The 17,165-nt window shown below is 40.1% G+C and overlaps 1 protein-coding gene across 6 annotated transcripts in view; it reads right to left on the reverse strand.

The window, feature by feature from the left end:
- The window catches only part of NR3C2 (nuclear receptor subfamily 3 group C member 2), a 452,700-nt gene that overhangs the window by 217,463 nt on the left and 218,072 nt on the right, over positions 1-17,165 (reverse strand). For 4 of the 6 annotated variants that reach the window (XM_070386627.1, XM_070386626.1, XM_070386630.1 and 1 more), the window contains one exon: positions 16,552-16,703. In XM_070386627.1, coding sequence (XP_070242728.1) covers positions 16,552-16,703 — 152 coding nt within the window. The remainder of the gene's footprint in view (positions 1-16,551; positions 16,704-17,165) is intronic. The other 2 variants (XM_070386628.1, XM_070386632.1) reach the window with 1 other exon arrangement.

Below are 17,165 nucleotides of genomic sequence, written 5' to 3' on the forward strand. Positions count from 1 at the left end.
GCCAGGCCCTCACTGAACTGCCTTACTGATCAGACTCAAGTTCAAGCCCCCATCTTCCCATCCCTCCACCGCTTTAAAGCCTAAATGCCTCCTCATCCTTCCCATCTTCCAGAGCTATGTTGACTGCAGTCAATTGAGCAATTTTCATTTTCGATGTCAAATCATTCTCAGGAGGGAATCACAGAAGCAGTATGATCCTAATCACGTCCTGGGTGTGGGTTCTGCGAGAGCAGCCCTGCGTCCTCTGGCTCTTGGGTCAGTTTCTGAGCCGCCAGGCATCAAGTGGACAGCAGGGCTGAAGGGTTTGGGGCTTTCAGCTTTCGGGAAGAAAGGTTCTTCCTGCAGTGGTTCTCTGAGCCTGATAGGCTACATCTAATTTTTATCACACACAGGAAATGAAACACAGGAAGATAAAAATTTTCCATAAGGCTTCAGATTAAGATGTTAAAGAAGTACTTTAGGGTGGTAATGGTAATTTTTTAAAAAATAGGGAGTTCATTCCTTAAGAAGAAAAATAGAGACTACCCAATTTCTTTCCCATTAGGGCAACAGAAATTCAAATGAGAGTTTCAACTTGGAATGGCTAGGAGTTAATTATTTAGGGTATAGCGAGGTAACTGTTAAATTATAATGTGCTCTTCGTAAGTGTTCTAAAGCCAGAAATGTTGCCCTACTTTTCGAGGGGTAAAAATAGTTGGGCTCTGATATGCCTCTGTGTGGGGCAGTACAGCTTGTGTGCTAAGTGGACAGAGTCAGCAGGCCTGGGCTTCCAGGGTTCAAATCCCAGTTCCGCCACTTCATTTGATCTGGGTGACCTCGGACTAACTTACTCGCCTCTCACCTGCCTCAGATGACTAACTGCTAACATGAGGGAGATAATAATCATACCTATTTAATAGGATTATCATGAGGATTAAAATGATAATGTGTAATAAAGTTCTTAGCATAATAGGCACAAAAGAAGTACTCAAATATTTACTACTGCGGCTATTAATTTTAAGAATTGAAGGATCATACCATTAAGCCTTGCTAAAAAATAGTCACTGTCTTCGTTGTCATAAAGATACTTAAAGGGCTCAGTTTTAAAGATCGTACCATGCAAAACCCACAAAACATTCACACTGAACAAGGTGGTTACGAGGGAAAAAATGAAACAAAATATGGAGGACTTAGCACAGTTCCTGCCTGGGTTGAGTAACTGCTCCACGAATAACAGTGATTACTATAGGTGCAGGAAGTTGACAGAATAAAGCATGTTTCTAGCAGTGTACCTTAAGATAAGCCAAACAATTCCATTAATACCAATGGGAGAGTTGCTTTAAAAAAAAAAAAATTCAGGTTATTGCTGTTGTTCAGTCCTGAAGTCGTGTCCAACTCTTTGCAACCCCATGGACTGCAGCACACCAGGCTTCCCTGTCCTCCACTATCTCCCAGAGTTTGCTCAAACTCATGTCCATTGAGTCTGTGATGCTATCTAACCATCTTGTCCTCTGCCACCCTCTTCTCCTTTTGCCTTCCATCTTTCCCAGCATCAGGGTTATAATTCACATGAAAAATAGAGGCACATTACAACCAAAGCAGCTCATGAAAACTTTCTTCTAAATAGGTGGTTTCCTAATCTAGTCTTTAAGAACACTGTGAGTCAGGTGAGTCACCACTGTCTGTGGGCTTGGGATGAGAAAGCTAAGTCTGTGGCTGATCTCTGCCAAGGTCAAAGGGCATACTTTCTCTATCCCAATTCTTGGTTCACTCTCCTTTCTCTTGTTCTCATCTTCCCTTTGTCCTGCTTTTCATTTCACTTACAAGAAATTTCATTTTGTCTCATGGAAACCTGTGAGTTGCTTCAGAACTAGATAGATGGGTTGCAAACAAACACCGAGGCAGGGGAAATACCTGAAAATGACTGTGCTTCCAATTTAGACTCTTCAAATTTGCTACGTGAAGTGCACCTTTGTTTACATTTTTTTACATTTATTTATTCATTTTTAAAATTTTTTGGCCACAGCACAGGGCATGTGGGATCTTAGCTCCCTAACCAGGGTTCAAATCCATGCTCCCTTCCTTGGAAGCTTGGAGTCTTAGCCACTGGACCACCAGGGAAGCTCTTCATTTAAAATTTTAAACAACAAGAACTTCTCTTTGGAATACTACTTTACTTTTGGTTTACATGTCCCTACTCAAAATCATTTTCAAATAAATCACTTCAACATAGTTTTGATTTCAGAGAAACAGTGACAGAATCAAGGGGAATCCTACACACACACACACACACACACACACACTTTGGTGATCACTGATCAACAAATGTGGCTTGGACATTAAAATGTAATAGCGAGGAGTAGGACAGAGAGAACACTTTCTCCCCCACAAATTCATCAAAAGAGCATTTAAACGTCGAGTAAATTCCACAAAACAACTTCTGAATGCCGGCAGAGGACATCAGGCACCCAGAAAAGCAATCCAACTCTTCGAAAGGAGGTAGGAAAAAATATAAAAGACAAAAAAAGAGACAAAAGAGGGAGGGACGGAGCTCCGTCCCGGGAAGGGAGTCTTAAAAAGAGAGAAGTTTCCAAACACCAGGAAACCTTCTCACTGCCGAATCTGTGCCGAGCTTTGGAAGCACAGAGGGCAACATAACAGGAAGAAAAAATAAATAAACAATTAAAACTCGAAGATTGCGAGTCCTACGGTAACTCCCCCAGCGGAGAAGCAGCGCAGAGGCGCCTGCAGGCGCCATTAACAAGCGGGGCTGGGCAGGGAGGCGCAGCGCGGGCTGCATCGCTTAGAGTAAGAATCTGGCCTGAATACCCTGAGCACTATCTGAGCGAAATAATTTGGGCTAACAAACCAGACTGTGGGATATCTACTACGCGAAAAGCCAGCCCCAACCTAAGACCGCCAGGCCCGCGCACGGAACAAAGAATTGAACAGAGATAGCCGGCTGCAGACCTTCCCCCTCCGGTGATAGGCAGCCAGAGCCGGAAGGGGGCAATCGCAGCCCCAGAGAGACATTATCTATAAAACTGTAAGCAGGCTTCTTTGCTAACTAAAACTTCTTGGGGGTCTGGACGGTTAACATCTGCCTAAGAAGGTGCGCCGGTTTTGCGCCCAGATAACCGAGTGGCGGGGAGGCGATAAGTCGCAGCATTGGCGCTCGCCAAACACCTCATCACTTGAGCTGCTCGGACCTGGGAAGAGCACAATACTCAGGCCCAACTGAGTCTGCGCCTCTGAGGACTATCCGAGTGCCTGAACCTGAGCGGCTTGGACCTGGGAGGTACATGCAACCCAGGGCCAGCCTCGGATTGTTCCCGGCGGAACAACCTAGAGCCCGAGCAGTGTGGGCAGGGAGGCTACACGCGCAGTGAGCGGGGCAGACCCAGTGTGGCTGAGGCACTGCGGCGCGCACGCCAGTGTTATTTGCTTGCAGCATCCCTCCCTCCCTCCCCACAGCGAGCGACTGAACAAAGAGAAGAAATACAGTTCCACCTATCAGAACACTGACACAAGCTTCCCTAACCAGGAAACCTTGACAAGCCACCTGTACAAACCCACACACAGTGAGGAATAGCCACAATAAAGAGAACTCCACAAACTGCCAGAATACAGAAAGGACACCCCATACTCAGCAATTTAAACAAGATGAAGAGACAGAGGAATAGCCAGCAGATAAAGGAACAGGATAAATGCCCACCAAACCAAACAAAAGAGGAAGAGATAGGGAATCTACCTGATAAAGAATTCGAATAATGATAGTGAAATTGATCCAAAATCTAGAAATTAAAATGGAATCACAGATAAATAGCTTGGAGACAAGGATTGAGAAGATGCAAGAAAGGTTTAACAAGGACCTAGAAGAAATAAAAAGAGTCAATATACAATGAATAATGCAATAAATGAAATTAAAAACACTCTGGAGGCAACAAATAGTAGAATAACAGAGGCAGAAGATAGGATTAGTGAATTAGAAGATAGAATGGTAGAAATAAATGAATCAGAGAGAATAAAGAAAAACGAATTAAAAGAAATGAGGACAATCTCAGAGACCTCCAGGACAATATTAAACGCTACAACATTGAATCATAGGGGTTCCAGAAGAAGAAGACAAAAAGAAAGACCATGAGAAAATACTTGAGGAGATAATAGTTGAAAACTTCCCTAAACTGGGGAAGGAAATAATCACCCAAGTCCAAGAAACCCAGAGAATCCCAAACAGGATAAACCCAAGGTGAAACACCCCAAGACACATATTACTCAAATTAACAAAGATCAAACACAAAGAACAAATATTAAAAGCAGCAAGGGAAAAACAACAAATAACACACAAGGGAATTCCATAAGGATAACAGCTGATCTTTCAATAGAAACTCTTCAAGCCAGGAGGGAATGGCAAGACATACTTAAAATGATGAAAGAAAATAACCTACAGCCCAGATTATTGTACCCAGCAAGGATTTCATTCAAGTATGAAGGAGAAATCAAAAGCTTCTCAGATAAGCAAAAGCTGAGAGAATTCTGCACCACCAAACCAGCTCTACAACAAATACTAAAGGATATTCTCTAGACAGGAAACACAAAAATGGTGTATAAATTGAACCCCAAACAATAAAGTAAATGGCAACGGGATCATACTTATCAGTAATTACCTTAAACGTAAATGGGTTGAATGCCCCAACCAAAAGACAAAGACTGGCTGAATGGATACAAAAACAAGACCCCTACATATGTTGTCTACAGGAGACCCACCTCAAAACAGGGACACATACAGACTGAAAGTGAAGGGCTGGAAAAAGATTTTCCATGCAAATAGAGACCAAAAGAAAGCAGGAGTAGCAATACTCATATCAGATAAAATAGACTTTAAAACAAAGGCTGTGAAAAGAGACAAAGAAGGTCACTACATAATGATCAAAGGATCAATCCAAGAAGAAGATATAACAATTATAAATATATATGCACCCAACACGGAGCATCGCAGTATGTAAGACAAATGCTAACAAGTATGAAAGGAGAAATTAACAATAACACAATAATAGTGGGAGACTTTAATACCCCACTCACACCTATGGATAGATCAACTAAACAGAAAATTAATAAGGAAACACAAACTTTAAACGATACAATAGACCAGTTAGACCTAATTGATATCTATAGGACATTTCATCCCAAAACAATGAATTTCACCTTTTTCTCAAGCGCACATGGAACCTTCTCCAGGATAGATCACATCCTGGGCCATAAAGCTAGCCTTGGTAAATTCAAAAAAATAGAAATCATTCCAAGCATCTTTTCTGACCACAATGCAGTAAGATTAGATCTCAATTACAGGAGAAAAACTATTAAAAATTCCAACATATGGAGGCTGAACAACACGCTGCTGAATAACCAACAAATCACAGAAGAAATCAAAAAAGAAATCAAAATTTGCATAGAAACGAATGAAAATGAAAACACAACAACCCAAAACCTGTGGGACACAGTAAAAGCAGTCCTAAGGGGAAAGTTCATAGCAATACAGGCACACTTCAAGAAACAAGAAAAAAGTCAAATAAATAACCTAACTCTACACCTCAAACAACTAGAAAAGGAAGAAATGAAGAACCCCAGGGTTAGTAGAAGGAAAGAAATCTTAAAAATTAGAGCAGAAATAAATGCAAAAGAAACAAAAGAGACCATAGCAAAAATCAACAAAGCCAAAAGCTGGTTCTTTGAAAGGATAAATAAAATTGACAAACCATTAGCCAGACTCATCAACAAACAAAGGGAGAAAAATCAAATCAATAAAATTAGAAATGACAGTGGAGAGATCACAACAGACAATATAGAAATACAAAGGATCATAAGAGACTATTATCAACAATTATATGCCAATAAAATGGACAACGAGGAAGAAATGGACAAATTCTTAGAAAAGTACAACTTTCCAAAACTCGACCAGGAAGAAATAGAAAACCTTAACAGACCCATCACAAGCATGGAAATTGAAACTGTAATCAAAAATCTTCCAGCAAACAAAAGCCCAGGTCCAGACGGCTTCACAGCTGAATTCTACCAAAAATTTAGAGAAGAGCTAACACCTATCCTGCTCAAACTCTTCCAGAAAATTGCAGAGGAAGGTAAACTTCCAAACTCATTCTATGAGGCCACCATCACCCTAATACCAAAACCTGACAAAGATGCCAAAAAAAAAAAAGAAAACTATAGGCCAATATCACTGATGAACATAGATGCAAAAATCCTAAACAAAATTCTAGCAATCAGAATCCAACAACACATTAAAAAGATCATACACCATGACCAAGTGGGCTTTATCCCAGGGATGCAAGGATTCTTCAATATCCATAAATCAATCAATGTAATACACCACATTAACAAATTGAAAAACAAAAACCATATGATTATCTCAATAGATGCAGAGAAAGCCTTTGACAAAATTCAACACCCATTTATGATAAAACTCTCCAGAAAGCAGGAATAGAAGGAACATACCTCAACATAATAAAAGCTATATATGACAAACCCACAGCAAACATTATCCTCAATGGTGAAAAATTGAAAGCATTTCCTCTAAAGTCAGGAACAAAACAAGGGTGCCCACTTTCACCATTACTATTCAACATAGTTTTGGAAGTTTTGGCCACGGCAATCAGAGCAGAAAAAGAAATAAAAGGAATCCAAATTGGAAAAGAAGAAGTAAAACTCTCACTATTTGCAGATGACATGATCCTCTACATAGAAAACCCTAAAGACTCCACCAGAAAATTACTAGAACTAATCAATGATTATAGTAAAGTTGCAGGATATAAAATCAACACACAGAAATCCCTTGCATTCCTATACACTAATAATGAGAAAACAGAAAGAGAAATTAAGGAAACAATTCCATTCACCATTGCAACGAAGAGAATAAAATACTTAGGAATATATCTACCTAAAGAAACTAAAGACCTATATATAGAAAACTATAAAACACTGGTGAAAGAAATCAAAGAGGACACTAATAGATGGAGAAATATACCATGTTCATGGATTGGAAGAATCAATATAGTGAAAATGAGTATACTACCCAAAGCAATTTATAGATTCAATGCAATCCCTATCAAGCTACCAACAGTATTCTTCACAGAGCTAGAACAAATAATTTCACAATTTGTATGGAAATACAAAAAACCTCGAATAGCCAAAGCGATCTTGAGAAAGAAAAATGGAACTGGAGGAATCAACCTACCTGACTTCAGGCTCTACTACAAAGCCACAGTTATCAAGACAGTATGGTACTGGCACAAAGACAGAAATATAGATCAATGGAACAAAATAGAAAGCCCAGAGATAAATCCACGCACATATGGACACCTTATCTTTGACAAAGGAGGCAAGAATATACAGTGGATTAAAGACAATCTCTTTAACAAGTGGTGCTGGGAAATCTGGTCAACCACTTGTAAAAAGAATGAAACTAGAACACTTTCTAACACCATATACAAAAATAAACTCAAAATGGATTAAAGATCTCAACATAAGACCAGAAACTATAAAACTCCTAGAGGAGAACATAGGCAAAACACTCTCTGACATACATCACAGCAGGATCCTCTATGACCCACCTCCCAGAATATTGGAAATAAAAGCAAAAATAAACAAATGGGACCTAATTAAACTTAAAAGCTTCTGCACATCAAAGGAAACTATTAGCAAGGTGAAAAGACAGCCTTCAGAATGGGAGAAAATAATAGCAAATGAAGCAAACCGACAAACAACTAATCTCAAAAATATACAAGCAACTCCTACAGCTCAACTCCAGAAAAATAAATGACCCAATCAAAAAATGGGCCAAAGATCTAAATAGACATTTCTCCAAAGAAGACATACAGATGGCTAACAAACACTTGAAAAGATGTTCAACATCACTCTTTATCAGAGAAATGCAAATCAAAACCACTATGAGGTACCATTTCACACCAGTCAGAATGGCTGCGATCCAAAAGTCTACAAATAATAAATGCTGGAGAGGGTGTGGAGAAAAGGGAACCCTCTTACACTGTTGGTGGGAATGCAAATTAGTACAGCCACTATGGAGAACAGTGTGGAGATTCCTTAAAAAACTGGAAATAGAACTGCCTTATGATCCAGCAATCCCACTGCTGGGCATACACACTGAGGAAACCAGAAGGGAAAGAGACACGTGTACCCCAATGTTCATCGCAGCACTGTTTATAATAGCCAGGACATGGAAGCAACCTAGATGTCCATCAGCAGATGAATGGATAAGAAAGCTGTGGTACATATACACAATGGAGTATTACTCAGCCATTAAAAAGAATACATTTGAATCAGTTCTAATGAGGTGGATGAAACTGGAGACTATTATACAGAGTGAAGTAAGCCAGAAGGAAAAACATAAATACAGTATACTAACGCATGTATATGGAATTTAGAAAGATGGTAACGATAACCCTGTGTACGAGACAGCAAAGAGACACTGATGTATAGAACAGTCTTATGGACTCTGTGGGAGAGGGTGGGAAGATTTGGGAGAATGTCATTGAAACATGTGAAATGTCATGTATGAAACGAGATGCCAGTCCAGGTTCAGTGCACGATGCTGGATGCTTGGGGCTGGTGCGCTGGGAAGGCCCAGGGGGATGGTATGGGGAGGTTGGGAGGGAGGAGGGTTCAGGATGGGGAGCATGTGATTTTTTTTTTTAAAATAAAATTAAAAAAACAAACAAACAAACAAAAAAAACAAATGTGGCTTGAGCATCTGCCACATATGTGACATTATTTCTGTCCAGGGTTGGCAAATCAAATTTCCTTGCTACCATGTTTGGTTGGGGGCTTTGGACTGGCTGAGATTCAAAAAGAATCAAGTTTAATGATAAATAAAGAGCAAAAACTGGGATTGAAAGTTCCACAGCTGCAATTATCTGAAGTTCAGCTCAACTTGGAAGAACCAGAGACAAAGTAACTAAAAATTTTCTGTGTACAACTTGGAGGACATTATTCACACATGTGTCACACACACACACACACAATGTCCTAGATTTACGTTCTCTAAGGTTCTAATCTTGCCTTATTCCTTGTCTATTTCTTGGGCAAATGCATCTATTTTCATGGCTGATGATTCTATAAACCTTTATTCTCCATACTGCCCTATTCCCCAAGCTTCCGAATCACAAATTCAACTTCCTGTTAGACACGTCTGAAGGTTTACTGACATTTCAAACTCACTGTCCTGAACAGAGTCTCATTCCAACCCCCTTAATTCTGGCAGTGCTTATTTTCCTGAGCAGCTATCACCTTTTCACATGCTACACAAATAACTCATTTATTATGTTTAATCTCTCCACTACCTCTCGCTGGAATGTAAGCTCCACCATGGCAAGGATCTTGGTCTATTTTGTTCACCTGATCTTCATCCAAGAAGTCCATAGGTTTGTCTAGAATTCTGCTGCTGCGAAGTTGCTTCAGTCGTGTCTGACTCTTTTGCAACCCCATGGACCGTGGCCTGCCAGGCTCCTCTGTCCATGGAATTCTCCAGGCAAAAATACTGGAGTGGGTTGCCATGCCCTCCTCCAGGAGATCTTCCCAACCCAGGGATTGAACCTGAATCTTTTACGTCTCCTGCATTGGCAGGTGGGTTCTTTACCACTAGCACCACTTGGGAAGACCTTGTCTGGAATAGTGCCTGCCATTCAGTGAATACAGAATATACATTTCTTGAATGAATGACCTTTGCCTCCCGTAACCCCAAAGCTGCTTCCACTCCAGGTCCCCAGTCTCCACAGAGGGCAGAAGCAGTGAAGCTTGGGGAAACATCCCAAAGCTTTGCTTCTTTACCTCCAATACAGACCCACTAGTGTCACTTCCCGACAGTCCTCACACGCTGTCCCCTCTTCTCTACCCCTCACACTGTTCTATCTCTCGTCATCTCTCATGAAAATGACTTGAAAGAGCCACTGGAGCTTACCCTGTTGAAATAAGCATACCTCCCTACAGCCAGATCTTACATGTGAACCTGCGCTCACCATTCTGCTACATGGAAACACTGAGAGGGTCTGTTTTTTCCAGAAATAAATGCAGGTCCCTCCTTAGAGTCCAGGGCCTGGGTCCAATCCGCACCTTAGTCTCCCGTCCTATCTCCTTGCATCTCATACATTCCCAGGGGCAACACGGAACTGCTTCTGGTGCCCTGTGCAGACAGCCTGTCCTTTCTCCCCCTCAGCACTGCCAATCTCAATCCTTCAAGATTCAGTTTGGGGGTCAACTCTTTAAGAAGCTTCCCTGACCTTCCAGGTTGGCCTAAATGTCATGGCTGTTCCCATGGCAACCAACTGAAAGGATATTTAAAAAAAAAAAATCTGGGCAAACATTTGCAATTAACACTAAAGCCTTGGCCTATATGGGAAAATCATCTAAAAAAGAGTGGATATATGTGTATGTGCAACATTCACTTTGCACCTGAAACCAACACAACATTGTAAATTGACTCTACTCCAATAAAAATTAAAAACAAACCAACAAAAAAAACTAAAGCCTTGGGCTTAGGTCAGGAGGAAAGAAGTGTCTATAAAAGTCCTAGATACGTTCAACCGGGTAGGTATTTATTTAAGTGCTTAAGTAGCTAGAATCAAGATACCTGGTTCCTAATTTCTGGTAAAAGGAAACAAAAGACTTAATCTTTAAAGTGTTTCATGAGAAAACTCTAAGTCAGAACGGTCTCTGGTTTGCGACCTCTGACAGCAGTTTCACAGGAGGCTCCATGGCCGCTGGTGTGCACTAGATTCCCGTATGTGGCACACGGAGGAGTATATCACACCATGACCAAAGACATCTAATAAAGTATGTGTTATTTCCTTAATTTTATGTTGCCAATTATAAGGCAATAGCTGTATTAATTACTGTGTAATACCATCCTAATCCTGTGTCAAACTCAATTTAAGTGCTCTATTTTGCAGGATAATCTCACTGTCAATCAATTGTCCAGCCCCCAAGACCTCACATTTGCTCACTCTCACTTTTGCTCAAAAGTACACAGCCTGACAGGCATAACTTGGGTCCATGAAACAGCGAGACACACTTTCCTCTGGACCTGTTCAGTTTACTCGTTCAAGTTTAGAAAAGTGAAGCAAATAACTCTCAGGCAACCATTACAGGTCCTTAAAAACATTTTCACCCCAAAGGATATTGTTGATGATATGAAAGATTCTCATCTATATGCTGTGAAGTACACAGGAGGAGGATGAGGAGTGTATGTCCAGATTTGCGTACCTTAAATACTGCAAATCCAAGGACTCCAGAGATTAATCTGCAACTAGGTCTTTCAAAGCCGTGTCATTTCAGGAAATAGATTTATAAGTCTCTTAACTTAAAGGGAAAGGTCTGAGTGTTGAAACAGGCATCATATGATTTGACTGGCCGTACCAAGATATGGACTCTTTAGCCTAACAGGTCTGCTTACAAAAATATAAATCCAGCTGACTTTACATAATAATGAGCTCTCTTCTTCTCTTACAACACTGCAGTGATTTGTGGTGGCTGTGTCTTTCAGACACTACCTGTATACTGAGCATCCAGAAACAAAATTAGGTTATAAAATAGCCTGCTGAATGTAGTCAGCTCTATTCATTGAGGGATCGCAAAGTAAAATACACATGTGATGAAACCAATGGCAATTTACAGCTGAAAAGAGACAAAGACAGTAAAAACTCCAGAGTAGAATTAGAAGTTGCAGATTAGATGTCAAAAGGCCTGTGTAAATTCTTGGGCCAGGTTTACTGCTAATTTACTGATTTGCAGGGAGGAGAGGAGTCATTTAACCTGGAATGCTCTATGTCATATAGGTCCATTCATGTGTACATTCAAACATTCTTTTAGCGGCTAATAAACATCTGCAGTGTTGCTAGGTTCCAGAGATAAGGTCCTTTCCTGTCCTAAAGACATCGAACAGGGACGCTGAAATTTCACTTGGTATCTCTCAATATTTTCTCTACTGTGCAGCCCTCACAGGTGGCACTGACCCAGTCAGCTCTGAAGGTTCGTTATGGGAGTGAATCTTGGTAGTTCAGTCCACGTTGGAAAATGTGGGAAAGTCCCTCGAGGGAAATTTGAAAGACCCTCCATTCCCCAACGCTTGACCCTTGGTCCCTACATTCTTTGAGAACTGCTAGTCTAGAAAGATCTTACAATTGCAAAGCCCAGTTCTATAGGCAAAATAAAGTACTATGGGAAAAATGAAGCTGCAATGACGAAAAAATGCAGACCTAACCGTGCAAAGTTACTGAATCATTTTCATGGTCCCTGTGTACAGACATGGCCAAAGAACTTCAGCATTTTGTTTTTAAAGAAGAGTCAAGATCTAATAGCTTGATGCCACTTTATGATTTATAAAATCTGCAAAAAGATGTTGTTTTCATGTAATTTTTCAAAGCATTAAGTAGGGCAATGTTACCTTTTCCATGTGTATATAAAGAAACTGAGGCCCAGGTAAGCTGCTGCTGCTGCTGCTGCTAAGTCGCTTCAGTCATGTCCGACTCTGTGCGACCCCAGAGACTGCAGCCCACCAAGCTCCCCCGTCCCTGGGATTCTCCAGGCAAGAATACTGGAGTGGGTTGCCATTTCCTTCTCTAAATGAAAGTGAAAAAATAAAGTGAAGTCGCTCAGTCATGTCTGACTCCTAGCGACCCCATGGACTGCAGCCCACCAGGCCCCTCCGTCCATGGGATTTTCCAGGCAAGAGTACTGGAGTGGGTTGCCATTGCCTTCTCCGCAGGTAAGCTATATAATTTGCAATAATCTCACATCTAGTGAGTGGCAAATCCGCAAATTAAACCGAGTCTTTTGACCCTAAAGCCAGCTCCACTTTCCACCACTAGGGAGAACCCTGTTTAAAATACATGTGTTGGGGTGGGTAATCATGAGAGAGAGAGAGAGAAAGAGAGAGAGAGAGAGAGAGAGAGAGAGTGTGTGTGTGTGTGTGTGTGTGCGTGTGCGTGCACGCATGTGTGCTTATTCTTTCTCTTTTGTCAGATAGGAAAGGTCCTAACAAACATTCAAGGCAAATAAGCAATTCAAATTCAAATTAAAATGATACATTTCCATTGAAAGGTAAAGTTATATGACTCTGAAGTGACATTATTGGCCAAAAAAAAAGGTATTCCAGATGAAGCTTACGGTTTTTATTTATTTTTTATTTTTGGGGGGGGTTATACTAAATGTTTATGAATTAAAAAAAAAAGCACACCTATATATCCCACTAGACAGAACACAGAGAACATAATTTACACTTAAATGGTGTGCAGTCCCCTATGTAGTCACCACTACACTATCAGACCCAGCTTCTGAGAGGCATGTTCTAGGGCATAAAGTCTTAAGCCAACAAGCTCAAAACTCACACTGTTGGGTTTTCCCCCGTTCTCTCTCACGTGGCCCTGGTACTGGCAGTTCCTTTCGACTTTTAGCACACTCCCCTTCTCTCAGCTCCCTCTACGCTCAAGTGCTTAGAACCCTGTTTTTATATTCTGAGGAGGAGCTTAAGGTTAAAACCAGAAAACAACCTTAGTAAATATTCAAATATAAAAGCACATATATACACACTTGTGTGTACATATGTGTGTGTGGACACACACTGGGACAGTTTCTCAGTGTTTACATCACTGCCACCACGGTTACTGAGCAGGCATAAAGCATGACATATAGAGTAGGGTTTTCACAAACTTGATAATTACGGAAAATGGAAACAACAGATTATGAGATTTAGTTATGAGGCCTTTGGTTGGATCTAGCTTTGGAGTCATAAGACTCTAATATGGGTTTAAGTTTGATCTTATGATTCTGAACAGGTTAGTTAACTGGGTCTGATCCCAAATGTCTTCATCTGTAAAAAGATGAATAAGAATAACATTCATATACCATGCTGCTGCTGCTAAGTCGCTTCAGTCGTGTCCGACTCTGTGCGACCCCATAGATGGCAGCCCACCAGGCTCCTCCGTCCCTGGGATTCTCCAGGCAAGAACACTGGAGTGGGTTGCCATTTCCTTCTCCAATGCATGAAAGTGAAAAGTGAAAGTGAAGTCGCTCAGTCGTGTCTGACTCTTTGAGACTCCATGGACTGCAGCCTACCAGGCTCCTTCATCCATGGGATTTTCCAGGCAAGAGTACTGGAGTGGGTTGCCATTGCCTTCTCATATACCATAGCTTTGTGAAATTAATCCCCTGAATTAGATAAAATATTTTTAAAATAATTTATTAAACCAAAAAATTCTGATTCAAAGGTGGTCCTATTTCTTTCACATGCACCCATGATAAGAGAGTAAGCAAGTACAAATTACAAAACAAAAACAAGTCATTACTCTCATGAAGTTTATATTTGAGTGATAAATTCTAATTACTAAATAAAGAGTAAATATGCTATATTAATAAAAGTTTTAAAAGGCACTCATCAAAGTTCATTATCCATTATTACTGATTGGTACTCCAATGAAACAAAAGCATATCCACGTTTAGGCTTTTCCATATTTATATGTCCCTCAGTTAAAAAATCAATTCCTTCCTTAGCTACTTCTAGAGAAACTACTTAAAACAACAACTAAGCAAAAACATCTAGAAAACCTTTTCGCAGAGAAGGGCAGGTTTTGTAAATAGCCAAAACGTGGGCTCTGATATGAAAGCTGACCTGTAGGTAGGGTAATACAGGACACTCTCTCTGAACGTCCTTCTCTCACTGCTTTATTTTTACTTACCACCTTTGTTCACACGTTAATGAGCCTGGGGGGGGGGAACCCTTATATCGGAAGGTATATAGTGGCCTAAGAAAGATGTCAGCGTCAAACCTTATTTATTTTTCTATTACTGAGTCAATCACAGAGTTAAGAAAGAAGAGGGTGGCAGGTAGACAGTCTTAAAAAATTATATTGATTTCAGTTTTATACATACTTCTTTCCCCTGTTTTCTAGAAATCAGCCTTCTCATAATAGACGCCACCTTCTTCTCCAGGAAACGCTCATCCCCACGGTTGGTCTAAGTGGTTCAGGTTGGCCAGAACCAGCCTATCAGATTGCTGCCCTCCCCTGCCATGGTGACTGGTTTGGAGGGGGCCGTGTGAGTCAAGTCAGACTATGGAGATTCAATTGGGGGGTTTTATAATAACTCCTGGGAACTTCAAACCTCTTTTTAAAGGAGGTCTGGTGGCTGTCTCATCACCATGAGAGAAAATACATGAAAAGAGAGCCAGAGCAAAGTCAAGCGATGGAGAGAATGAGATTGCGTGTGAGTGACCCGGATTAAGACCATGGCTTGCCCAAAGCCACACCCATGAGTACTTTCCACTTATGTGAGCCAATGAATTTCCATTTGTTCTTAACCCAGTTTCTGTGGAATTTTCTGTCACCTGTAACAAGAGTTCATCTCCTGAGAAATAGATACAGAACTCCTATTATCAATTCAATGCTGGGTTTGGGGACTATTAAATAATTAATTGTGTAAATAACATGAATCATGTGCTATCAATTAAATAATGCAGAATCAATCTCAGAAGCACAGACATAACTACTCAGTCAGCATTCTTCATCTGAGAACTAAGGACATTTCCTGTGGTCATCAGCAAAATAAAGATGAAACATTCAAATCATTTATGCTTAAAAGTCTCTAAAGAATCAGCAAAATAAAGATGAAACATTCAAATCATGTATGCTTAAAAGTCTCTAAAGCACCAATTCATCTCTCAGAAAAATATTCTGAGCAATACACCTGCAGATATCTTGAGGCTGAACTCTTTAGTGAGAATAAGTGTCGATAATACTTATAACACAATACTTCTCCTGATAGCAAAAACTTCTACACTTTGACCAGTCTTAATGCTCATCATTAATTAAACCATCTGGCCTGAATATGATGTTAATTAATTGCTTGGAAGTGAGGCTGGAGTAAGGCAGAAACAAACCAAAAGACCATTTCTTTTTAGGAAGTACGGTTACTTGGACGGAAGCAAAAGCTATCCTGCGTATACTTGAATCTCAGTACAATTTTTCATTTAATATAGTGGTTTGAAAACTTTCAGTAAGAACAAAACTAGGACTCAAATGGAGACACGGAATCTCAAGCAGCTATTAAATGACATAATTCTGTGAGGAATACAGCTTAAATTACACACATGATCCTGATATGTTTTAACTTGCCACAAACACATATATTTATATAGAAACACAGACCAGGCAGACATACTGTTTAAAAAACGCCCTTTTAGATCATGCAAATTAAATTCTGGTGACATATAATTATTTTTCTAAGTCTCAGTGAAAAAAACAAACTGAGATAAATCAACAACCAAAAAAACCAGTGTTTTTGACTGACTGTTCCCAATCCACGATTTCAAATTTTGGCCATTAAATATGGTTCAGTGAAAAATCTCCAAGTGATTTTTAGGCAAGGCATTATTATTCTTTTTCACTGACAGATTATATCTAAAAACACTTTTTGATTATTTCTCAATAATGCTATGGAGTTAACTGTACGAGGAAACTATACATGAAGAAAAAATGTGTAAAGGACACCCACATGAACATTTACCTTCCACTGCTCTTTTGAAGAACACTTTGCAGCTGCCACAGGTTACTACCCCATAATGACATCCTGAAGCCTCATCCCCACACACCAAACATATTTTGGAAGGTCTTGAGGATCCAGTAGAAACACTTCGTAAAGTAGAGCTGGGGAAAGAAATCAAGATTTAAGTAACTACACCACAGTGGCACATTTGCTGTACAGCTTAGCTCAATATCTGTCATTCATCTCAGTTCAATAAATTCAATAAGGTCCCATATCACGTAGGAAATGAAGGCCAAACCTTCATAAGAGGAGTAATGTATCAAATCCCCTATAGCAAAGCCTCTTTTCAGTACTAGGAAACCATAAACAATCTCATGTAAACTTTTTCTTCCTTTTCCTAATTTTGAGACTGCGTACCAAAAATATTATTTGCATTCTAGGTGAACAGGGAGGACAGAAATCTTGAGCCAAGTCATCATGAAAGTATTTTTGGCATCAAAGGGCTATTGCAATACCTATCAACTCTCTTCACTTGGACTCAGATTGTATCTCAATTATGCCAGGTGAAAAACTCTCCCCTCTCCAAAACAATGCACAAATTAAAATTAATTCTTGTCTGTATT

Source organism: Bos mutus, chromosome 17, assembly GCF_027580195.1.
Source record: "Bos mutus isolate GX-2022 chromosome 17, NWIPB_WYAK_1.1, whole genome shotgun sequence".
In the NCBI taxonomy this organism is placed as follows: domain Eukaryota; kingdom Metazoa; phylum Chordata; class Mammalia; order Artiodactyla; family Bovidae; genus Bos; species Bos mutus.